At 50.7% G+C, this 26951-nt stretch overlaps 1 protein-coding gene across 1 annotated transcript in view; it reads right to left on the bottom strand.

Moving 5' to 3' along the window:
* Nucleotides 1-26951, bottom strand: part of LOC116968467 (neurexin-2-like) — a 240277-nt gene that overhangs the window by 152513 nt on the left and 60813 nt on the right. The window contains exon 3 of the mRNA XM_033015231.1: nt 8919-8936. Within this exon, the coding sequence (XP_032871122.1) occupies nt 8919-8936 (18 nt within the window). The remainder of the gene's footprint in view (nt 1-8918; nt 8937-26951) is intronic.

Genomic DNA, 26951 nt, shown 5'->3' with positions numbered 1-26951 from the left:
CTCCACAGATGCTGCCTGACCCACTGAGTTACTCCAGCACTCTGTGAAACGTCACCTATCCATGTTCTCCACAGATGCTGCCTGCCCCGCTGAGTTACTCCAGCATTCTGTGAAACGTCACCTATCCATGTTCTCCACAGATGCTGCCTGACCCGCTGAGTTACTCCAGCATAATGTGTCCATCACCAAGTCCTCTCTAAGCTCCTTTAAGTACTGCTGAATTTAAATTGTGTACCGCTCGGCAAACACAGATGCTTACACAAAGCATCCGGCCTTTAGGAATCTGTCTGCTGACGTTGAGGAGAATAAGGAGTAAATGTACCCAGGAATTCTGGCTGAGAATTATCCTCAGGCCTGTTTCAATGACTGGCGGACAATCAACTCACACGTGCCTAGCCCCGACAAGGACCAAATTCTTTCCCAGCTGCTTCAATTCATACCATAATGAGCAAGAAATGTATCCATAACGCAAGCTTACAGACAAATTGGATTGAGATCAGTCACTGCCAATGCCAACTCAAGCATGCATTGACAGAACAGATAGGTTTAAATTTAGCCTCATGAAGAAAATCAAATTATCTGAAGCATATTCTCAATGGTTTATGAGCAAGGCTCATCTTTCTCCTATCAGCCGTGTTAAAATAGTCACAAATGGCCGTTTTGTCAAAAAGGATTAGAAGAACATGTTTACATGTTGCAGGGTGAAGGCACGAGCTGCTGTTGGAGTCTCTGGGTCTTGTTCATCCTGGGGGAACATTTGTACCGATTGCACACTCGTTGTCTGCTCCACAATTGAGAGAGAACTAAAAACTCATCAACAGAGGGTTGAGGTACTTGTTGAGTCTATGTAGACCACCGTGTTGGAAGGAACTGCAGATGCTGGTTTATACTGAAGATATACACAAAAAGCTGGAGTAACTCAGCGGGACAAGCAGTATCTCTGGAGAGAAGGAATGGGTGACGTTTCAGACTGAAGAAAGGTCTCGACCCGAATCGTTACCCATTCCTTCTCTCCAGAGATGCTGCCTGTCCCCCTGAGAAAGAAGGGTATGGGGAAAAAGCAGGAACGGGGTACTGATGCACACATACAGGCATGTATAGACACACATGTACACAGGCACACTCACACACCACACGCACACACATACACAAGCACATGCGCACACACGCTGGCACACTGGCAAAATCTTTTAGGACCGAGATGAGAAAAACATTTTTCACACAGAGAGTGGTGAATCTCTGGAATTCTCTGCCACAGAAGGTAGTTGAGGCCAGTTCATTAGCTATATTTAAGAGGGAGTTAGATGTGGCCCTTGTGGCTAAAGCGATCAGGGGGTATGGAGAGAAGGCAGGTACAGGATACTGAGTTGGATGATCAGCCATGATCATATTGAATGGCGGTGCTGGCTCGAAGGATCAAATGGCCTACTCCTGCATCTATTTCCCACGTTTTCTATATTTCTAACACAAAGGTTTGTAGGTTAATTGGTTTTGGTAAAAATTATAAATTGCCCCTAGTGTATAGTCTAGTGCTAGTGTACAGTGATTGCTGGTCAGTGCGGACTCAGTTGGCTGAAGGGCCTGTGTCCGCGCTGCATCTCTAAACTATGATCTCTACCGGGTATCTCTAAATCAGGACTGAGCATGACGGGACTGTTAAAAAAAAATATATTTTTAAATCTCCTATTTGGAGCTTGCATCCTGATATGCTCCTGGATGAGTGTTGATGTGCTCAGGATGTTCGGGTGGGAGATTCCATTTGTGAGTAAACTTCAATGAAGCTCTCTGAAGTGCATTCAGAGCCCAGACAGGGCACAAACTACAGTGCCGACCAGTTGATGACATACTTGTATGACGAAAGCACACACGTGCAGTACAGTTAGACGGAGTGGAATAAACTAGATCAACGAGTTTCAGTGATTGTCCCTGGCCCTTAGTGAGTCATCTTGTCCTGATGTTACGTGCAGTCAGAACAGGGATGTACCACTAACAATACACACACACACACCCTCAGGAGAGCGATACAGGCCTAATGCAATGGAATTAGAGTAGATAGGTATCACAGCATCCTAACCTGGGCGCTACAGTGTTGGAGCCAGAGATCTGGGATCAATCCCGACCACCGCCGTTGTGTGTGTGTGTGTGTGTGTGTCTGTGTCTGTGTCTGTGTCTGTGTGTGTGTGTGTGTGTGTGTGTGTGTGTGTGTGTGTGTGTGTGTGTGTGTGTGTGTGTGGAGTTTGCACGTTCTCCCTGAGACCGCGTGGTTTCACTCAGTTGCTCTGCTTCCCCTCACATCCCAAATACGTGGGTTATTTGGCCTGGGATGTGGATGAGGAGGAGAGATGATGGGAATGTGGGGAGAATTAAATGGATTGGTGTAAACGGGTGGTTGATGGCCAGCTCGGACTGGGTGGGCCGAAGGGCCTGTTTCTGTTCGCACTCCTGACACCCGGGCAGTGACTGAAACAACCCCTGCACTGATGAAGAGGTTTCACAGAAAGACGGCACAGGCAGTGAAGCCAAGCAGCAGGGAAGCAGCATGAGAAACAGGGTCGTGGGCTAATGGACAATTACCACACGTGTAATGCAGAACAATTTCACGTCAAAGCTCAGCACGGTGGCGCAGCGGGTAGAGCTGCTGCCTCACAGCGCCAGAGACTCGGGTTCCATCCTGACTACGGGTGCTGTCTGTACGGAGTTTGCACGTTCTCCCCGTGACCTGCGTGGGTTTTCTCTGGAATCTTTGGTTTCCTCCCACACTCCAAAGACGTGCAGGTTTGTAGGTTAATTGGCTTTGGTATAATTGTAAATTGTCCCTAGTGTGTGTAGGGTAGTGTTAGTGTGCGGGAATCGCTGGTCGGCGCGGACTCGGTGGGCCGATGGCAGGGGCGGAAAACCCTGGGGGGCAGAGGGGACACGTCCCCCCATGTTTTGAGAGGTGGGGGACATCCCCCCCAAGTTTTTGTGATCCCGATTTTAAAATCTCCGCTTTTAGCGCTGGATTGAGCCTCTGAAGCCTCGCGCATGTGTGTGAGTGTGCGCATGCGCACTTGGCCGCCAAAAAATTGTGTCCCCCGTCCCCTCCACGTTTTGATAGCGAGTTCCGCTCTTGGCCAAAGGGGCTGTTTCCACACTGTATCTGTAAACTAGACTAGTGTGCAGGGATTGCTGGTCGGTACGGACTCGATGGGCTGAAGGGCCAGTTTCCACGCTGGATCTCTAAACTAAACTACGCATGGCCAGGAGCAGTGGCTCATTGTTCAGTCAAGAGGCAGTGACATGGAAGGGAGGAGGTGTAAGCAACTTCCAGCCAAGGATTGAAAGCCTGAGGCTACATGCAATGTTTAATGAGTCACAACTGAGAGAGAGAACAGACCAATGGCTGCGACTGATTACATAACCAGCCCGTGTGGAAGAGACAAGGCTGGCAGAGGAGAGGCAGTGCTGAACTACTATCTCTTTGGTGACCCTCGGACTATCCTTGTTAGGTCTTTGCTGGCTTTACCATGCACTAAACGTTATTCCCTTATAAGGTCACAAGGGATAAGAGTAGAATTAGGCCATTCGGCCCATCAAGTCTATTACGCCATCCGATCATGGGTGATCTATCTCTCCCTTCTAACCCCATTCTCCTGCCTTCTCCCCATAACCTCTGACACCTGTTTTTTTTTATTTTGTAGGAAAGAACTGCAGATGTTCTTGCACCTCACCCTTCCTCATCTCTGTGTCTGAAGAAGGGTCTCAACCCGAAACATCACCCATTCCTTCTCTCCAGAGATAGATGCTGCCTGTCCAGCTGAGTTACTCCAGCAGTATGTATCTATTTGGGTAAGTATTGAGTAGGATGGTCCAAAAATCACAATCATAGACTGACAAACAGCATCAGTGGAGGTGAAGGGATGGTCAACGTGTCACGACCTGCTGAGTAATTTCACAAATTATAGGAGTAGAATTAGACCATTCAGCCCATCGAGTATACTGCGCCATTCAATCATGGCTGACCGCTGCCTGCTAATCCCATTTTCCTGCCTTCTCCCCATAACCCTTGTTCTAATCAAGAATTTGTCTATATCTGCATTAAAAATATCCACTGACTTGGCCTCCACAGCCGTCTATGGCAATGAGTTCCACAGATTAACTTCCCTCTACCAGCATATCCCAATGCGGATCGGATTTGCAGTATTCTGCCCAGACAAATTATTTACCCTGTGTGGGAAGGAACTGCAGATGTTGGATTAAACCGAAGATAGACACAAAAAGCTGGGGTAACTCAGCTGGACAGGCAGCATCTCTGGAGAGAAGGAATGGGTGACGTTTCGGGTCGAGACCCTTCTTCAGACTGGTTACACCAGTCCCGCCTCTCTCTCCTCCGTCCTTGAACAGAGTCCAGGGCCAAGCTGAACCAAGAGCAGCTGCATGTGCCTCCCACTTAACGGCCGGGGGGGGACTGCGAACACATTTGCTTCAAGGAGTGGCCTTGTTGGTAGACTGCGAGTGTGTGTCAGGCAGTGAGGGCTCACAACGTCAGCATAACTTTGATCAGGGGGAAGGGAGGAGAATGCCACATGTCGGCGGTGATTGTAGACAGGTTCAATCTAACATTGCTTCACGAGGGAGGTGGGGAGCGGACGGAAGATGCCCCCCTTCTCTCCAGACCCACTGAAAACCCCTCTCTCTGTTCAAACACAGACATTTTGTGCTGCAGCAGCTACTCAGGACTCTCTCTCAAGGAGGCTCGAAGCACATCAGAATTCTAGGCCAATGCCCGGTTGCCAGGCAACAAGCCCAAGGTGCCTGGAGCGTGACAGTGCCAGCGCATTACGTCTGCTGAATTGCTGATGGTCATCAGCAGGAGCAGATACACAGGCTGCCTTCATATACCCCCCCCCCCACACGCTGGGCTGTGGCATTGACCCCCCCCTCCCCAACCCCACGCCCTGGGCTGTGGCATCGACCCCCCCCCCCACCCCCCCCACACACACACTGGGCTGTGGCATCGACCCCCCCCTCCAACCACCACACGCTGGGCTGTGGCATTGACCCAGCCCACCCCCCCCAACCCATGCTCTGGGCTGCGGCATTGACCCAGTTCACACTGCTCATCCATCATCAACCCTCCCCCAGCCAAACACTGCCCCTCTCCCCAACACCCACCTCTCACGGCCCAAACACTGCCCCTCTCCCCAACACCCACCCCTCACGGCCCAAACACTGCCCCTCTCCCCAACACCCACCCCTCACGGCCCAAACACTGCCCCTCACCCCAACACCCACCTCTCACGGCCCAAACACTGCCCCTCTCCCCAACACCCACCCCTCACGGCCCAAACACTGCCCTCACCCCAACACCCACCTCTCACGGCCCAAACACTGCCCCTCACCCCAACACCCACCCCTCACGGCCCAAATACTTCCCCTCACCCCAACACCCACGCCTCACGGACCAAACACAGCCCCTCATCCAAACACTGCCCCTCTCCCAGGCCTCCCCGACAACAGGCTGCCCCTCTCACCGGCTGCCACACAGACCCTCCTCAACTAAACACGGACCCTCCCTACACTGCGCTTCCACCGGCACCCAATAATGAAACCCGACTACAGTTCATAAGTGATAGGAGCAGAATTTAGAAGTCGACTCCGCCATTCAATCATGTCTGATCTATTGTCCCCTCTCAACCCCATTCTCCTGCCCTCTCCCCGTCATCTTTGACGCCCCTTAATAATCAAGAACTGTCAATCAAAGGTAGACATAAAATGCTGCATTAACTCAGCGGGACAGGCAGCAACTCTGGAGAGAAGGAATGGGTGACGTTTCGGGTCGAGACCCTTCTTCAGACTGATGTCAGGAGAAAGAACTCTGTCAATCTCCGCTTTAAAAATGCCAATGAAGGCTTCCACCGCCATCTGCTGCAATGAATTCCACAGATTCACCACAGACCAACCCCGACTACAAACTCACTATTAACATAGATGGGGCCCTCCAATTCAATAGAACTCAGCCATACCATAAAGCAGTATCACCCCGACTAAATAACCCACAAGCTAACAATGAACTATACTACATTTTCTTTGATAATCATCTCTTTGATCTCTCGTTCTCACACCTTACCCTTCCTTATCTCTGTGTCTCCCTCTCCCCTGACTCTCAGTCTGAAAAAGGGTCTCAACCCGAAACTGCGCCCATTCCTTCTCTCCAGGGATGCTGCCTGACCCGCTGAGTTACTCCAGCATGTTGTGTCTATCTTCGGTGTAAACCAGCGTCTGCAGTTCCTTCATACACAGCCCACAACTCATGTTTAGACCGCAACAAAGCACAGCCCCAACCCAACAGATACCCTAATAATAAAACACTGACTTAAAACACAGTCTGAACCAAACTAGGCACAGCAGCACCCCAACTAAACACCTGTTCAACCAAATAAAACACAACGTCACCTCACAATTCCACCGTGTAAAACACAGCCCAAATGCGAGAAGACACAACTATCACATGATAAAATATTCCCACCTCAATCATTACAGGCCTCAAACGGCCCCACCCTTCACTCTCCTCACAGTGTCGCAGCGGGTAGAGCTGCTGCCTCACAGCGGGTTCCATCCTGACTACGGCTGCTGTCTTTACAGAGTTTGTACGTTCTCCCCGTGACCTGCGTGGGTTTTCTCCGAGATCTTCAGTTTCCTCCCACACTCCAAAGGCGTACAGGTTTGTAGATTAATTGGCTTGGTATAAATGTAAAATTGTCCCTAGCATGTGTCGGGAAGTGTTAATGTGCGGGGATTTGCTGCTAAGCCTGGACCCGGTGGGACGAAGGGCCTGTATCTCTGAACTAAACCAAACCAAACCAACAAAATGTTCACATCCTTGTACAACTGAGGGTACCAGACAACCGAAGAAATTCATATAACTGTGGAAATTTGCACAGCCGCTCTCATCGGGGGAACAGTCAAACACACTTTCCTTTGGAAGATTAGCCTTGCACCCGAGTTACTCCAGAAATTCCTCCGGGGATTCTAGCCCACTAGTGAAGTGACCAGAACAATAAGCCAAGTGCCCAATAAACACACAGAGAAAATTCACAGAAAAGTAATGAGAGGTTAGCAGCAAGTGGGTCTGTAAAAGCAATGCCTGTGGCTGTGTGCACACAGGCAAGCATTATTCCTGTGATAAACATTCTGTTTCTATGTGAAACTGACCTTAAAAAACACAAGTACCATCTCACACCAGCCGCACTTCTGAAGACAATTATTTCAGCATTTCTTCAAAGAAAAAGGTTCTGCTATTTTAAAGAAGTGTCATCATTTGTTTTACAACAGACTTCAGGAATAAGGTTCCTTTAAACTGGGATTTCTGACATCTTGGGAGCATCTCGGTGGTTCAACTGGCCCTCAGATTCTCCCACCCTCCTCCCCCAATACACCATCCATGTACCCCCCTCCTACCCCACACGGCACTCCCTACACACTCCCCTACACTGCACCCCTCGTACCAACACATCTGCACTGCTCCCATCCCCCACTGTCGGAGCCTCACAAAACTCCCTCTGCACCAACACACCTGCACTCCCTACATGCCAGTTTAGAGTGTCTCCACTCTCCCCACACCAATATACAGGTTTGTTCACCTACATTGCACCAACAAACCTGCCCTCCCTCCACCCCCCCCCCCCCCACTGTCCGTTCCTCACCCTCCTCATCCAGTACACAATGCAATTCACAGAAATCTCTCCACTCCAACACAGCCTGCAATCCCTCCGCACCCTGACCACCACACAAACACATTCCCCACACCACACCCAGTACAGCCTGCACTCGTCCCACCCCTCGTCCCCCACACTGTACCCCCCCCCCCTACACCAGTAGAGGCGGCACTCCTTCCACCCCTCACCGTCTCTGCACCTCACCCTCCGTACATCACCCCCACACACTCTGCACTCACACACAGCTCACCTCTCACCCTACACACCTTGCAGACCTACCATCACCAAAACACCCTGCACCCCGAGTCACTGTTAGCGTTGCACCCTCCACACATCTCCCCCAACACCCTGCACTCCCTCAATGTGGGTACCCCACCCTCCACACATCACCCCCAACACCCTGCACTCCCTCAATGTGGGTACCCCACCCTCCACACATCACCCCCAACACCCTGCACCCCTAGTCACTGTTAGCGTTGCACCCTCCACACATCTCCCCCAACACCCTGCACCCCCTCAATGTGGGTACCCCACCGTCCTCACATCTCCCCCAACACCCTGCACCCCTAGTCACTGTTAGCGTTGCACCCTCCACACATTAACCCCAACACCCTGCACCCCTCCACCCAACCATTACTCCGCAGGTTCAGCCGGCTTTCAAATGGCAGCATCAACATTTCCACAGTAAGCTCCAGGCAGAACAGAGCGAATACAATCAGATCCCAAAACTGTGTGTGTGTGTGTGTGTGTGTGTGTGTGTGTGTGTGTGTGTGTGTGTGTGTGTGTGTGTGTGTGTGTGTGTGTGTGTGTGTCTGTGAGCGTGTGTGTGTGTGTGTGTGTGTGTGTGCGCGTGTGTGAGCGTGTGTGTGTGTCTGTGTGAGTGAGAGTGTGTGTGTGTGTGTGCGCGTGTCTGTGAATGCCTGTGTGTGTGTGTGTGTGTGTGTGTGTGTGTGTGTGTGTGTGTGTGTGTGTGTGTGTGTGTGTGTGTGTGTGTGTGTGTGTGTGTCTCTATTTGTGTGAGTGTGTGTGAGTGTGTGAGAGTGTGAGAGTGTGTGTGAGTGTGTGCGTCTGCACACTATACACTGAGTTGCACTCTGCCTCTGTACAGGAGGGTGGTGTGAGCCTCACACTGGGCTGAGTTCTGCCTTTGAATGCCGGTGAACACACCACCAACGGTGTCCTAACACAAGCGGCAGCACAAAGGTGGAGACAGGTACTGACCTTCCATCGCGTGTTCTTCTGCCGGTGAGGTGGAGGCCGCAGCGGGGAGAGAGAAAGAGACATATAGTTAGAGCCAGTAAGAAGGCAGCACAAACACCTGTAGGCACACCTGCGGCACACATGCACCTGAAGGCACACCTGCAGGTACACATGAACGCACACCTGCACACACTCCTGCATCCTCACCTGCAGGCACAACTGCATGCCCACCAGCTCACTGGTGGCCCCAAAGTGGAACAGAGGAACTTCCCTTCCCTTCTGTCTAGAGGTTGTCCCCTCTGCCACTCCCTGCTTCACCAGCACCCACCTCCTGACATCTGGAACCCCTGCCCTTCCAGCTCTTCCCTTCCCACCATCCAGGGACATAAATCTCCCCTGGGGCACAGATTCACCTGCAAGCCTGGAGTACTGCCGTCACTGTTCACAGTGTGGGCTCATTGACAATGCAGTGACCAAACACACTTTGTTCAAGAAGCTCTATTCTGTGCTTACACTTTACCAGAAACCACAAGACCTTCAATAGTCACATTACATCAGGTGGTCATTATAAAACAATAGTACCATCCTTGTCTACAATACTCGACCCCCCGCGGCAACCAGCATTCACGGAAGGTCTCCAGAGTCCCCGTGGACACCGCGTGTTCCCTCTCCAGGGACACGCGAGCCCAGACTCAGGCCCGGAAGAGGGGCTCTGGTGTGACCATCGACCCGCGAATGGCCCATCTTGGCCTGGCCCAAGAGCAAACCAACAGGGAGATCTCACCCTCCCGATTGGCCCTCCCCACTCCCTGCCTTGTGCCCAAATAATAAAATCGGGGGACTAAAATGCAACCAGAACTTATAACCATATAACAATTACAGCACGGAAACAGGCCATCTCGGCCCTTCTAGTCCGTGCCGAACACTTACTCTCACCTAGTCCCATCTACCTGCACTCAGACCATAACCCTCCATTCCTTTCCCGTCCATATATCTATCCAATTTATTTTTAAATGATAAAATCGAACCTGCCTCCACCACTTCCACTGGAAGCTCATTCCACACAGTTACCACTCTCTTGAGTAAAGAGGTTCCCCCTCATGTTACCCCTAAACATTTGTCCCTTAATTCTCAAATCATGTCCTCTTGTTTGAATCATCCCTACTCTCAATGGAAAAAGCTCATCCACGTCAACTCTGTATATCCCTCTCATAATTTTAAAGACCTCTATCAAGTCCCCCCTTAACCTTCTGCGCTCCAAAGAATAAAGACCTATCTTGTTCAACCTTTCTCTGTAACCTAGGTGCTGAAACCCAGGCAACATTCTAGTAAATCTCCTCTGTACTCTCTCTATTTTGTTGACATCCTCTTCAGGATGTCAACAAATCCAACTTGAGCAGCAGCCCCTTCAGAACCAAACACACATTGTGTGACCGCATTGCAGAGTCCACAGAGGTGACCGTGAGCTCCCTGTCACCTTAATCCTCTGACCAACTCCCTCTCTACCCACCTCTCGTTCTTTGACCTCTCACACTGTCCCAACAATGCCCAATCTAAGATCATAAGGAACACCTAACTGCTCTCCCTGTGTGTGGGGGGAGGGGGGGGAGACTGGGGGGCTGTTCTCCTCAGAGCGGGGAAGGTGAAGGAGAGATTGAGTGGAAGTGCTCACACTCAGGAAGGGTTTGGATCGAGTGCTTGTCCAATGATGGAGGGTCAAATTTGGCAAGGGCTCTGGGTCCCAGCGATTGACAGGAGATTCAGGGGTGGGCTGGGGGCCGCTGTTTCCTGTGAGGTGGGGGGTGGAGGTGGATTTGGAAGTTAGAGCAGGGGGAGGGAGGGAGATCCAATCAGAGCGTCTGTGGGCAACAGGATAAATCCCAGCAGGAGAAGAGCGCAGAGGGAAAGGGACACACTTGGACAGGAGCTCAGGCTGGGCTCAATGGGCCGAAGGGCCTTACACTGTGATTGACTGAGTGACTTGTGTTGAACCTCTGCTGGGACTTCAAAGCCCAAGTGAAGCTGTGTCTTGTCGGGGGCAGTTTCAATCACCGGGATATGTGCCGACAATCTCTCTGCCCTCATGGTGTCCTTGGCTGGCTATTGATTTCCAGTTCAATATAAGAAGTATTAAAAGCCCAAGGCAGCAAATATTTTGACACAAGCTTATCATGTTAACCCTTTCGGTTCCCCTTGGTCGCCGGGCGTGGGGAGGTTGGGGGCACTTGAAGCGCGGTCAGCCTGTGCACAGGAAGATCCCGTGAACCGTGACAAAATGCCTGCCCAGTCGACATTCAAATGTTGACTCCCCCAGACACGAGGCCGCACCAATCCTTAGAGTCATAGAGTGATACAGCGTGGAAACAGGCCCTTCGGCCCAACTTGCCCACCCCGGCTACACCAATCTCACCTGTCTGAGTTTGGCCCAGATCCCTCCAAACCTGTCCTTATCCATGTACCTGTCTAAGATGGACACAAAATGCTGGAGTAACTCAGCGGGACAGGCAACATCTCTGGAGAGAAGGAATGTTGTTGACGTTTCGGGTTGAGACCCTTCTACAGACTGATGTCAGGGGAGTGGTCGGAACATAGATAAGGAAGTGTATGGTGTGAAAGCAAGACAAAGGGAATGGAGATCAAGAAAAATGTAGAATAGATCATTGTTAGTTAGGAGAAGGTAACAACAAAGGAACCAGAGATAAAATGTAGTCAGAGACAGTAAGGCTTCAGAGAACTGGGATGGGGGGAGGGGATGGAGATAGAGGAAAAGCAAGGGCTACTTGAAGCCTGTCTGTTTCTTAAACGTTGGGATAGTCCCAGCCTCAACCACCCCTTCTGGCAGCTTGTTCCATACACCCACCACCCTCTGTGTGCGCCTCAGATTCCTATTAGATTTCCAAGGGCAACACATCGCAACTGGCAACGCATCTCGATGCCCCAACTCCCTCCCCGTCCCCACCCCCGCTGACAGCGCACTCCCTCAATGGCCCAACTCCCTCCCCGTCCCCACCCCCGCTGCCTCTGACAGCGCACTCCCTCAATGCCCCAACTCCCTCCCCGTCCCCACCCCCGCTGCCTCTGACAGTGCACTTCCTTAATGGCCCGTCCCTAAACAATTCAGATGTCTTTGACAACCTTAAAAAAATCACAAGATATTCCTTTAAGAAATTTTAATTTGTGAAGAAATTAGATTTAATATAAGCATGGCAAGTTGATTGATTAGAAAACAATTACATTGTGAAATGAGCTAAACAACAGTGTTAAACCTAACATTTGCTGTGGGCCCCACCAGGATTGTCAAGAGTCCCTTGACCAATAATCATTGCAGGGCCCACACTGCCCTCTGCCTCCTTCACTGCTAAGGTTAGTCCAAGTAGAAACTCCAACAACTGCACCTGTAGCAGCGGCAGTCTACATCCCGGTGGTGTGAACACTGAATTAGAGTCACACTGGAGTCTTACAGCGTGGAAAAAGGCCTTCGGCCCAACTGGCCAACATGCCCCATCTACACTAGTCCCACCTGCCTGCGTTTGGCCCATATCCCTCCAAACCTGTCCTATCCATGTACCTGTCTGAATATTTCTTAAATGTTGCAATAGTCCCTGCCTCTTTAATTCTTCAACTTCAGAGAACCAGCACACCCTCTATCCCTTTCTCCCTCCTCCTGTCTACTCTAGACTTCTCTCACATCCCACCTTACACCTCGGCCTCCCATCACCCTCTCCCCCATACCCCTCTCACTGCACCCCCTTCCCTCCCCCTACTGCTCCCCGCTCCCCTCCCTCTGGTGTTCCCAGCTGCCACCAGTCCTTCCTTATTAATTCCTCTTTTCCTACTGCCTCCTCTGGCAGCTCGTTCCCTACACCCACCACCCTTTGTGAGTAAAAGCTACCCCTCAGATTCCCATTAAATCCTCACCCCTTCACCTTAAACCTATGTTCTCTGGTCCTTGACTCCCCTACTCTGGACTGTGCATCTATTCCTCTCATGATTTTATACACCTCTATAAAATCACCCCTCATCCTCCTGCGCTCCAAGGAGTAGAGTCCCAGCCTGCTCAACCTCTCCATGTAGCTCACACCCTCTAGTCCTGGAAACATCCTCATAAATCTTCTCTGCGCCCTTTCCAGCTTGACAGCAAGAGGCTAGAGTGAAATCGTAGTCAAAACTTCCGGAGGAAAGAGAAGATGCTGCCAATTCCGTTGGAAAGTCACACCTCTCTATCCTGAGAGAAGGAACAGTGCTCTCCCGTTGACACACCTTGACAAGCTGATAGCCTTCCTTGCCGCATGCTTCTGCTGACATTTATTGAAGAGCTGCTGTTGCTGGAGTTATTTTTAATCCACTGTTGAACATTTCATTTAACAAATTTGACACTGCAATAATTAATACACAGCTCGAGTGCACGTGAACTAAACATGGACACACACACACAGACATAGAATATACATGCATACGCATGTATATTAGTGTTTTTATTAGTGTGCTGCAAGGACATCAGAATTTCCCCTGAATAAGGGGATTAATAAAGTATTTATCTATCTATCTATCTATCTATCAAACACAGAATGCACATACATACAGACAGGCACATGCCCAAGCACACATATATACTGACATAAAACACACACGCACACACACAGAATGCACATACACACACATACACAGACAGGCACATGCGCATGCACATACATACTGACATAGAACACACATGCACTCACACACACACGTGCACACACACACACAGAATGCACATACACAGACAGACAGGCACATGCTCACGCACACATGCACACATACACACTTACATAGAACACACATACACACACACACACATGCCAACACATAGAATGCACATACACACACAGGCACATGCCCACAGACCACCAACATGGATACAGAGAGTACATACACATGCACCCGCATTCAGAACACTCCCACATACAACACGCGCACACGCGGCAGACTAGCATGAGCAGATATATATATACACACACGCAAACACACGCACGCAAACACACACACGCACGTACTGACACACCATCTCATTCTCTCCACAAATTAACATGATTTTTATTTTTCTATTGCTCGTGCCAAGATGTGAGATATTTACTGCACTATGCCCACACATCTGACTGACAGACACACCAGGGCAGCTGCTGAATTAAATACATTTGGATTAAAGCCCATGTGAGTACCGGAGACCATAAACTTGCCTTGTCTTGTGTGTTGGATGTCCCCAACTGGTTCACAGTTAAGGGCCTGTAAAACGAGGTAATTCACGAATTCTCCCAAGTTTTCCCCTTGATTCAAACTCGCTGAATGTTCGCAACGGGTCCGTAGGAGTCCATAGATATATCATAAACCAGCCGTAGGTACTCGGGACATCCTCCCGACTATTTTTTTACTCGTGGACATTATTTATCAGGCTGGAAAAAACGCCCCGACTTACCTGATGCCCCGAGCACTTACGGCTGACATAACGGGCCGCTACGATCTACGGACTCCTACGGACCCGTTACAAACATTCTGCGAGTTTGAATCAAGGGGAAAACTCGGGAGAAATCATGAATAACTCGGGAGAATTTGTGAATTACCTCGTTGAGTGGAACAGGCCCTTTACCCTTCAGAGGAGGAGATCTGACCCGGTCTGGGTCTATCTGTGAGTCCTGTCTATCCTTACACACGTTTGGCCCAGATCTCTCTCTACCTTTCCTGCACATATACCTGCGCAAAGGTCCTTTAAATATTGTTCTAGTTAAGTGGTAGAGACAGATACAATAACAACACTTAAAAACTGTTTGGACAGATCCAAGGATAGGAAGGTTTGGAGGGAAACTGCTCAAAAGTGGGAAAATGGCGTCTAACGTAGAGCAATTTTCTACACATTCCAGCATTTGCCTAAACTCCATAATGGGCCTGCAGAAGCGGCCAAATGGCTTCCTTTTGTGCCATAGGTTCCTCTGCGTCCAATCGGGAGAGGTTCTTGTGAAGTCTACTTCGATAGATGTCCTGTCTAGAGATGATCTGGCCCCAGGAGACCTGTGGTTGGGGTTTATTACGACAAAGGACGAGTTCCCTGTTGTGGGCAGGGCAGGGCAAGGGGAAGGGTTGGGCAGGGTGGGGCATGGCAGGACAAGGCAAGGGCAGGACAAGGCAAGACAAGGCAATGGTAGGGCAGGACAAGGCAAGGGTGGGGCAAGGCAGGGCAAGGGTGGGGTGGGGCAGGGTTGGGCAGGGAAAGGCAGGACAAGGCAAGGGTGGGGCAGGGTATGGCAGGGCAAGGGTGGGGCAGGGCAGGGCGAGGCATGGGCAAGGCAAGGGCAGGGTTGGGCAAGGGTGGGGCATGGCAGGGCGAGGGTGGGGCAGGACAAGGCAAGGGTGGGGCAGGGCAAGGCAAGGACATGGCTGGGCAGGGCAGGGCATGGCAGGGCAAGGCAAGGGTGGGGCAGGGCAAGGGTGGGGCAGGGCAAGGGCGGGGCAGGCAAGGGGCAGGGCAGGGCAAGGGTGGGGCAGGGCAAGGGTGGGGCAGGGCAAGGGTGGGGCAGGGCAAGGGTGGGGCAGGGCAAGAGTGGGACAGGGCATGGCAGGACAAGGCAAGGGTGGGGCAGGGCAAGGCAGGGCAGGACAAGGCAATGGTGGGGCAGGACAAGGCAAGGGTGGGGCAGGGCATGGCAGGCTAAGGCAAGGGTGGGGCAGGGCAAGACAAGGCAAGGGTGGGGCAGGGCAAGGCAGGGTGGGGCAGGACAAGGCAAGGGTGGGGCAGGGTAAGTGTTGGGCAGGGCAAGAGTGGGACAGGGCAGGACAAGGCAATGGTGGGGCAGGACAAGGCAAGGGGGGGGCAGGGCATGGCAGGCTAAGGCAAGGGTGGGGCAGGGCAAGGCAGGGCAGGGCATGACAAGGCAAGGGTGGGGCAGGGCAAGGCAGGGCGGGGCAGAACAAGGCAGGGCGGGGCAGGACAAGGCAAGGGTGGGGCAGGACAAGGCAAGGGTGGGGCAGGGCAAGGCAGGGCAGGGCAGGACAAGGCAAGGGTGGGGCAGGGCAAGGCAGGGCGGGGCAGAACAAGGCAGGGCGGGGCAGGACAAGGCAAGGGCGGGGCAGGACAAGGCAAGGGTGGGGCAGGGCAAGAGTGGGGCAGGGCAAGAGTGGGGCAGGGCAGGGCAGGACAAGGCAAGGGTTGGGCAGGGCAAGAGTGGGGCAGGGCAAGAGTGGGGCAGGGCAGGGCAGGACAAGGCAAGGGTGGGGCAGGGCAAGGCAGGCTAAGGCAAGGGTGGGGCAGGGCAAGCTGGATTCAGGACTCGGTCAGTTCCTTGCCAAGCTGGATTCAGGCCAGTAATAATATGGAAATGAGTTGTCCTGCAGTGATCTTGTGGATACAGCATCTGTCAGCCAGATAACAGCTGAATCCCTGGAGGGCTGGAGGAATTCTCGGCTGCCAACAACTGCACTGACAAGCTATTGAGTTCTTCCCCGTGACTGAAGGGTATCGACATCTGGCCAGGTGTCAGGCACGTTCAGAGATTCTCTGCACCCTCTCAAGGCAGCGAGTAAACCTCTGTCCTTCCAAGTCACACCAAGATCTGCCTTGTCCACTGCCCTCACCCACAACCAGTGGGCTCAGAATCCATTGTACACCACGAGCCTGTAGAGTCCAACAGCCACCACCAGTCCCCGTGTCCCTGCTAACATTAGTTCAATTAAGTTTATTGTCACGTGTACTGAGGTGTAGTGAAAAACTTTTGTCATCAAGTGATACAGTACAGGAACAGGCCCTTTGGCCCACCAGCCAACATGTCACATCTACACTAGTCCCACCTGCCTGCGCTTGGTCCATATCCCTCCAAACCTGTCCTATCCACGTACCTGTCTAACTGTTTCTTAAATGTTGGGATAGTCCCTGCCTCAACTACCTCCTCTGGCAGCTCGTTCCATACACCCACCACCGTTTGTGTGAAAATAAATCACCCCTCAGATTCCTATTAAATCTTTTCCCCTTCACCTTAAACGTATGTTGCGTGCTAACCAGCCAGCAGAAAGGCTATGCATGTATTACAATCGAGCCATTTACAGTGTACAGGATACATAAAGGAATCCACTGCCCTCTGGTGCTTCCTCATGCCAACCTCTCCCCAGCGTGTGAGAATCATAGAAACATAGAAAAATAGCTGCAGGAATAGGCCATTCAGCCCTTCCAGCCAGCACCACCATTCAGTATGATCATGGCTGATCATCCACAATCAGTACCCAGTTCCTGCTTTTTCCCCATATCCCTTGATTCCGTTAGCCATGAGAACTAAACCTAACTCTTTCTTGAAAACATCCAGTGAATTGGCCTCCACTGCCATCTGTGGCAGAGAATTCCACAGATTCACAACTCTCTGGGTGAAGAAGTTCTTCCTCATCTCAGTCCTAAATGGCCGACCCCTTATTCTTAGAACTAGAGGGCATAGGTTTAAGTTGAAGGGGGAAAGATTTAAAAGGAACCTGAGGAGCAACCTTTTCACACAAAGGATGGTGGGTGTATGGAACAAGCTGATGAGGAAGTAGTCATAAAGTCATACAACATGGAAACAGACCCTTCGGCCCAACCAGCCATGCTGACCAATGTGCCCCATCTACACTAGTCTCACCTGCCTGCGTTTGGCCCTCATCCCTCGAAATCTTACCTATCCATGTACCTGTCCAAATGTCTTTTAAATGTTATTTAAGACAGGAGTTCTGGAATGTCTGGTCCGTTGAAGGAACGGGCGATAGATTTCCAAGTGGGGACGGTGCGTGACTGGGAGGGGAAGCTGCAGGTGGTGATGTTCCCCTGTCTTTGGTGGGAGAGCTGGTGGGTTTGGGAGGTAATTTATTTTCCTCAATATCTCTGCCAAACAAAAGCTATACACACGACTCTTGTACACTGTCTCAGCGTATTGTTGCTATACACTTGTACTTAACTATGGTTGTGGTTATACCCCTGTCCCACGGTGCGAGTTCATTCCAAGAGCTCTCCCGATTAAAAAAAACGGAGAATGAACGTAGCGGGTACGTCGGAGCTTGGTGACGTCTCTTAGCGCTAACGGCAGGTACTCGGGAAGACTCACTAACGGCATGTAAGCACGGGAAGACTCGTGAAGATTTTCCAACATGATGAAAAATGTCCACGAGAGTCCCGAGTACCGACGAGTGGCCATTACAGTAAATCTCCGAGTTCGAATCAGGGCAAACTGGGGAAAACTCATGGAATTAACTCGGACCGTGGGACAGGGGTTTTGGTATAGTAAGGTACACAAAAATGCTGGAGAAACTCAGCGTGTGCAGCAGCATCTAAGGAGCGTAGGAAATAGGCAACGTTTCGGGCCGAAACCCTTCTTCAGACTGATGGGAGGTGGCGGGGAGAAGAAAGGAAAAAGGAGGAGGAGGAGCCCGAGGGCTGAGGGAAGGGGAGGAGACAGCCCGAGGGCTGAGGAAGGGGAGGAGACAGCAAGGGCTAACAAAATTGGGAGAATTCAATGTTCAATTGTATAGTATATTTGGTATAGTAATATTTTTACTGAACTGTATGCAAAAAAAGGAATCTACGTTATTTGTCACATGTACCGAGGTACAGTGATGTTCATTGTTGTCTACAGTTCAGTACAACACTTTGATCCCTTAGATAAGCATCTCAGATCCAGTACAAGTGTACAGCAGTAGTACACTGAGACAGTATACAGAGTTGTCAGTTTGGTGCCATTTACAAGTCCCAGTTGTTGTAGGTGCAGGGTTGTTGACCTGACCATGAAGGCCTGTAGTCCTGGCAGAGTTGCAGGATCGGCCTGGCCAAGAGTGGCCGTTGGTGTCCTCTGCCGCTGCTCCACCCCTCCCATTGAACCGTCAGCATCAACCTCACAGATCACCTCACTCTTTGGCCGGGAGTCACGCACATAGCAAGCAGATTTCATTCCTGGCGGCACGGTGGCGCAGCGGCAGAGTTGACCCAGGTTCGATCCTGTGTGCGGGTGCTGTCTGTACGGAGTTTGTACCTTCTCCCCGTGACCTGCGTGAGTTTTCTCCTGGATATTCGTTTTCCTCCCACACTCCAAAGACGCAGGTTTGTAGGTTAATGGGCTTGGTATAAAGGTAAATTTCCCCTAGTGTGTGTAGGATAGTGTTAGTGTGGGGGGGATCGCTGGTCGGTGCGGAGTCGGTGGGCCGAAGGGACTGTTTCCGTGCTGTATCTCTAAACTAAAGAAAAACTAAAGAGCCCAGATGCACTTGGGGTACTGATTGGGGATGACCAGCCATCATCACATTGAATGGCGGTGCTGGCTCGAAGGGCCGAATGGCCTACTCCTGCACGTATTGTCTATTGTCAGTCGACAACAAACATGACTATCGAGAGCGAGACCGGCTTTTAAATTTCACATCTATTCAATTACTTTAATTTATATTCCCAGCTGCCTTTCATGAGATTCAAACTGGCATCTGCCTGATTACGCATCAGCCCAGAGGATTACTGGGGCAGTAACTTAGCCTGCGTACCCCAGGGGTGAGCATTGAGGGTGACACAATCATCAGAGGCAGCTGCGTGCGGAGCAGGCACGATCCCAATGGATGGTGGAGTCACCTCAGGGGGAGAGTCAATGCCCTCCCGTCCCCTCTACACCACACAAGCTGGGAGGCAGATGGAAGAACAACTTCCCAGCCACTTCACTGCCAAGGGGATGTTATTTGCCCTTGTGAACATTTCAGAGGTCACTCACTCTCTGATGCTTCCAAAGGAACAGGAATCCACAATTAAAAGCCTTATCTCTTGGGTCAGCCCACCCAGCTCAGCAAAATGCTCCACAAGTCACTGCACTCAAACAAGTTCAGAGGTAAATAAGGACCATGCATTAGCCAAACCCTAACACGAGGGAAAGATCCCGACTAAAATGTCACCCATCCTTTTTTAATAGTCATAGCGTCATAGAGTGATATGTCACACATTCCTTCTCTCCAGAGATGCTGCCTGTCCCGCTGAGTTACTTCAGCATTTTGCGTCTATCAACTAGTGTTGCTAGGACCTGTTGGGCAGCGTGGGTAAGTTGGGCCGTAGGGCGTGTTTCCACACGGTGTGACTCGACGACTCCATCCCAGTACTGGAGTCCATACCTAGATCTGACTAATCAGGAATTCCCAATCCCGGAGATGGTCCCAGAGTCCAACCCATCAGGACTTCCCAGTCCCGGAGCTGAGCGGCAAATCGTGGCAAAGTCCCAGTCCAGTTCCACCGCCAGAACGCCATTTGGCAAGAGGATGGAGCCTTGCCTATGACCTTGCCACAGTCTTTAAAATATCTCTGATACACAAAGGCATAAAGGATGAATAAAATATAATACAATAAATTTTTGAGACAAATAAAGTTAATTAAAAAATCATTAGGGTACATAGATAATTTAAGATATTAAAATAAAATAGGAGACAAATGAGCCAGCAGATAGGGAACAGATTCCTACAGACAGTGGGGGAGATTTGGAGGAGGCTCAGAATGGGATAATCCTGGAAGCAGAATTGAAGGCATGCTTGGGGGTGGAAGAGTGGGAACAACTGGGCTAGCACAGAGACAATGGGCAGAATGTCCTGCCCCAGTGCGCATTTAGCTGGTGTGCCACCAGAAACAGTGGCAGGATCTGGTGAAGGTGGCAGAGGTCATCGTAACCACGGGAAACGCAAACCTTTAGATTAGTTTTGTTTGTACTCTCACGTGCACCGAGGTACAGCGAAAAGCTTTTGTTGCGTGCTATCCAGTCAGCAGAAAGACAATACTTGATTGCGATCGAGCCGTTTACAGTGTACAGATGCATGATATGGGAGTAATGTTTAGTGCAAGGTAAAGCCAGTAAAGCCCAGTCGAGGATAGTCCGTGGGGCTACAATCCCCGACTACCAGCCACCATCCCCCCTGTAAACATATACCCATAGACGGGTTAGGGTCTGCATCTGCAGCTCAGGATGGGGGAGATATGGATGAAGAGCCACGGGTCTTTACAACACAGGGACTGCAGGACCCTTGCCGTTGCACGCTGGACTGCCTCTGGGTAATAATGTCTTCTATTGTTGGTTAACTCTCCCCTGCAACTCCATGCAGCTGTTAATTAACATCATGCTGCAGCTCGCTCCGTGCAATCTCCGCTCGCAGGAGGCTGAGATTACACTGATTACTGCGGGAGGGATGCTGACATGCAGGCAGCACATCGCAACGCAACGCACGCAACGCTCGCCGCAGCAAATCCACCCCACAAAGGCAGCGTTTTAGAGCAGGACAAGCCCGGCGTGTTACAGCCGGGGGCGGGGGGGGAGAATTCCAGAATATGGGAGAAGTGGAGTTAGAACAGGCTACAGAACAGGGAGGATAGCTGGAGATGGAGAGGGTTATAGTAATAGAGACAACTGTAGGGGGTTATAGAGACAAGGACAATTAGATGACAAAGGTGATTTTAAAATGGTGGTGCAGTTTAACCAAGAGCCCCTTTGTGCCTGTGTGTGGGAGTGGTAGAGGCTCAAGTCCAGAGGTGAGGAGGACACAACCAGGCCATTGGCCTCTGCATCAGAAGGTTGTGGGATCGTCCTTCATTTCTGCGAGTACCACACTGCGGGAGGCGACCTCTTATCAATGATAAACCCAGGCATCCTCAGCTCTATTCAGGGGAAGAGTAACAACCCAGCCATTTTGAGGAAGAAATGGAAACTCCATGCTCCTGGACTGACTGCAGTGCAGTCCACTATGATGTTTAAGAAGGAACTGCAGATGCTGGAACAATCGAAGGTAGACAAAAATGCTGGAGAAACTCAGCGGGTGAGGCAGCATCTATGGAGCGAAGGAATGGGTGACGTTTCACAGAGTGCTAGAGTAACTCAGCGGGACAGGCAGCATCTCCGGAGAGAAGGAATGGGTGACGTTTCGGGTCGAGACCCTTCTTCAGACTTCTTCAAACTTCTTGAGTCTGAATAACTGACGGAGCGGAGGTGATGAGCGAAACGATGACCCAGCCTGTGTTTGGTCGCGCCGATATATAGGAGTCCACACCCGGAACAGGATATAGTAGATGAGATTGGAGGAGGTGGATCTGCAGTGCATTGTAGACGATACACACTGCAGACACTGTTCACCAGTGGTGGAGGGAGGGAGGGGGTGTTTCAGGTGGTGAACGGGATATCAATTGAGTCTGCTGCTTGGTCCTGCAATGGTGACAAAGAATTGAGATGCTGTCTGACCCGCTGAGTTCCTCCAGCCTTTTGAGTCCATCTTTGGTTTCAACCAGCATCTGCAGTTCCTTCCTACACAAAGAGTTGTTGTTGGTGCCGTAGTCAAAGTGGAGAGTGTTCCATCGCACTCCTGGCTCGTGCCATGTAGACGGTGGAAAGGCCTTGGGATGTCAGGAGGTGGATCCCCAACCTCTGGCCTGCTCCTGTAGGCAAGGGATCTATGTGGCTGGACCGGGTGGGAGCCCTTATGAAGGTGATGGACTCAATGATAGGAAATGCACAGGATATCATGAGTAGGTGCTGGAGATGGTCAATGCAATCAATAAACCAAATGAAATGCTCAAAGTAATGACACCTCCACCTCACACTTCAATGGATACCCAAGTTCGACACAAAAAGCTGGAGTAACTCAGCCGGCCATTAGGTCTTAAGTGATAGTAGAATTAGTCCATTCGGCCCATCAAGTCTACTCCACCATTCAATTATGGCTGATATATCTCTTCCTCCTAACCCCATTCTCCTGCCTTCTCCCCATAACCTCTGACACCCGCACTGATCAAGAATCTATCTATCTCTGCCTTAAAAATATCCAGTGACTTGGCCTCCACAGCCTTCTGTGGACAGACAGCATCTCTGGAGAAAAGGAATAGGTGACGTTTCAGGTCGAGACCCTTCTTCAGACCTTATTTCTCAGTGTGCCTGCAGGATCTGGAAGGAACGGAAGCCAAAGATAACTCATCTGGCATCCGGCCATCTGAGGGAAACTGTGCCTCTCCCTCTCTTCATCTCCAGGTCAGGCTGCTCACAGTCGCTGCTGAAGTCTGTCAGGACCGCACCTCATCTATCCTTTCACCTTTCTGCAAGTGGCTGATGTTGCTATGGGAACATCTCCCTAGCGTTGAGCAGAGTCGCACAGATTTTCCAGCTTCAGATTCCCCACCCCCTCTCCGATTCACTACTGCAAGTCACAGCGTTGCAGGGTAGATACTGGCCTGGCCCCGTGCAAGAACAATCCAGCCAGACCCCTCTTCCCTTTCCCCGCTTCCCCGCAAACTCTCCCCCTTCAATGCCCAATCTCGCTCCCTGTAGAATCTGCCTCCACTCCCCACCAAAGATAGATCCAATAGCTGGATTATTCAGCAGGTCAGACAGCATCTCTGGAGAAAAGGAATAGGTGACGTTTCGGGTCGAGACCAACTTCTTCCTTCTCTCCAGAGATGCTGTCTGACCCGCTGAGTTACTCCAGCTTTTTGTGTCTATATTCGGTTTAAACCAGCATCTGCAGTTCGTTCCTTCCTACACATTTTGTCCTCCCCTCCACCTGGGTGGGGATCCCTGCCACACTGCCTCAAGAAGGCAGCTAATATCAAAGACCCACTCCGATGATCTTGCTGCTACCCTGGGGAAAATACAGGTGATCTCTCGGGACCATTACCTCCAGATGGAGTGGGAGATTGCAACCTTCACGTGGTCCACCCTGTTTCGGCTAATGCAATCAACCTGGCGTGCACAAACAGAACAAGTTGTCTTACAACTTTAGGCTGTGCACGCCATACGCAAGAAGAATTCTGGTTTCTGGGAGTCAACATCTCCGATTACCTCTCTTGGACCCACAATACCTCAACACTGGTCACGAAGGCTCACCAGCGTCTCTTCTTCATGAGGAGGCTAAAGAAGGTCCATCTGTCTCCTCAGATTCTGGTGAACTTCTACCGCTGCACCATCGAGAACATCCTTACCAACTGTATCACCGGAAAGCACTGCAGAGGGTGGTGAAAACTGCCCAACGCATCACCGGTTCCTCACTCCCCTCCATTGAGTCTGTCCAAAGCAAGCGATGTCTGCGAAGGGCACACAGCATCGTCTAGGACTGCTCTCACCCCAGCCACAGTCTGTTTATCCTCCTCCCATCCGGGAGGCGCTACAGGTCTCTCCGTTGCCCGACCAGCAGGTCCAGGAACAGCTTCTTCCTTGCGGCTGTTACATTACTTAACTCTGCACCTTGATGATTGCCAGTCACCCCCCCCCCCGGACACTCCTTCCCCCAGAGAAATCGCACTACTACTACTGTATGTACGTATATATATTTATTGCTCATTTTTCTATGATCGCTCTTCTGGGTGAGATGCTAACTGCATTTTGTTGTCTCTGTACTGTACATTGCACAATGACAATAAAGATTGAATCTGAACCTCCAGATTCAAGAACAGCTTCTTTCCACCTACCATCAGGTTGGTGAATCACCCTGCACAACCTCACTGCACACTTCAAAGGCATCGGACATTGTCTCAATACTCCTCCCTGAGACTAGTCTGGGCTTCTCTCTCATCAATTGGTAGACGCATTTCAAAGTCATCAGTCATTGTATCAATAAACAGCAACCTAGGGCTAGTCTGGGCTTGCCTTTCTGTATCAATCTACTGGAGAAAAGCCTGCTTTGAGACAAAATATAAGTTGTAATAGTCCAGGATTCCATTATATATATTTAAAAGCATTTGACCGTATCAGGACCAAACAACATAGGTCTCTGCATGAGGTTCAACACTTCATACTTCAGCTCGCACTAGTCTGGGTACCTAGTTTAACAGGTAATTTATTGTACCATCGTTAATTGTATAATTATTTTTGTATTGTTACATTTAATGTGCCTGTAAAACTGCAGTAAATAAGAATTTAATTGCACCAGTCCCAGAGTATTTGATGGTTATACACTCTTGACTCTTGGTTCTCTCGACTTGACCCCCACCACTCACTGTGGATGATGGGGTCTCCTCATATCACTCCTGGTTCCTCTACCTCCAGGGGCCTTGAGCTGAAGTCCTGATCACAGGATCTCCAGCGAGGGTTCACGACTCTGCTGATACTCCCGGTATGGAGCAGAGTACAGAGGGGGGGGGGAAGGTCAGGAGTGAGGGGAGGGATCTCCCTGTCCTTCTGCTCCTGGGCCTGGTCAAGATGGCCATTTGTGGGTCCAGGCAGCCAAGCCCTAACTATGCCCCTTGCTATCCTGCACACCTCCCTCAGCCTCCTACTCTGCAAAGAAAACAATCCCAGCCCTTCTGGATCACTCCAGCCCAAGCAACAGCGGTGGTTCAGTGACCTCCGCAGCACCTTCTCCAAACATCACAACACATGTCAGAGAAAGCATTTATCCCTCTTCCCAAGCAGCTTTATCAGAGTCATTAGCCTTTCGGGAATGAAAGGTTTTGATGCCTTGTAAACTGGAGGGAGTAAACAGACACAAATGATCAGAAATTCATGTGGTCACATCACCAGCTGAATCTGCTGCATTCTAATCTGCAATAATGTCTTACAAATACCCAGCAGCTAAATTCACTGATCTGTTCAAGCACTTGGCTCCTTCAACAGACAGAATTATTCATCAAACCATGCCTAGACAAAGAGATACTTTCTCCTGAAATTAAGGGAGACCTGAGAGATTGTAAAGCGATGGACTGATATCTCTCCGCTTGCCGATGAGACCAAAGCTGAGGGTCATCAATATCTGACCAATATCAGATATCAATAGCTATCAATAGCTGGGGTTGGGAATATGCTGGGGCTTTGCGCAACACCAGAGAGAGGATTAACTGTTCAAATCCACGAGGTACAGAAGGAGAGGGCAATGAGGTAGGCAGGGGAAGATTAGCGTGAGATAGAAATGGATTGACTAGCAAACACACCACTGTCCATCACCCTGCTCGACATTTAATCAGCTCACCCCACCCAGAGAGAGCTACTGGGATCACAGCTTCCTATGATATAAAGACTGGCCCTTCAGCCCACCCTATCTGTGCTAACCATCAATCACCCTTTGGTAGACACAAAATGCTGGAGTAACTCAGCGGGACAGGCAGCGTCTCTGGAGAGAAGGAATGGGTGACGTTTCGGGTCGACACCCTTCTTCAGACTGATGTCAGGGGAGTGGGCGGGACAGGGATAGAATGTAGTTGGAAACTGGTGGGAGAACTGGGAAGGGGGAGGGGATGGAGAGAGTTAAAGCAAGAGCTATTTGAAGTTAGAGGTCAATGTTCATACCGCTGGGGTGTAAGCTGCCCAAGCAAAATATGGGGTGCTGTTCCACCAATTTGTGCTGGGCCTCACTCTGACAATGGAGGAGGCCCTGGACAGAGAGGTCAGATTGGGAATGGGAGGGGGAGTTGAAGCGCTGAGCAAACGGGAGATCAGGTAGGTTAAGGCGGACTGAGCGGAGGAACTCAGCGAAACGATCGCCGAGCCTGCGCTTGGTCTCGCCGATGTACAGGAGAGTTCAGCAACATCCTCTGTGCTCTCCGACATCAATCACCCATTTATACTTCTCTAATTTTATTCTCCCCACAGTCTGAAGAACAGTCTTGACCCGAAACGTCCCCCATTCCTTCTCTCCAGAGATGCTGCCTGTCCCGCTGAGTTACTCTAGCATTTTGTGTTTACCCCCATCAACTCAGCCAGATTCTCCCCCCTCACCCACACACACTTGGGGTCATTTACATCAGCCGATTGACCCACTGACCCAGATGTCTTTGGCCGTGGGAGGATACTGGAGCACTCCACACGCATAGAGTGGGTCAGAGGTTGGGATTGAGCCCGGGTCTCTGAGCCGTGAATCAACAACTCTACTCGCTGTTCCATTGCGTGAGGCAATAGCAGTGCTGAAAGTGGCCGACAATAACCACTTCCCCCTTCTTTGTAAATTCCAACTCCCAAATTGAATCGCTCGTACAGATGCCAAGCTGTGCTGTCGTACCCTGTCGGTTCTTTGTGCTTGAGAGCAGGCTTTCAAGCATCCAGGCTCACGGTCACTCCTTCAGTACGCTAAAGGTTAATGGAATCCTGTCAA

This window comes from Amblyraja radiata, chromosome 45 (genome assembly GCF_010909765.2).
Source record: "Amblyraja radiata isolate CabotCenter1 chromosome 45, sAmbRad1.1.pri, whole genome shotgun sequence".
NCBI lineage: Eukaryota > Metazoa > Chordata > Chondrichthyes > Rajiformes > Rajidae > Amblyraja > Amblyraja radiata.
Note: the sequence above shows the minus strand (reverse complement) of the source record. Positions and strands in the feature narration are given on the sequence as shown.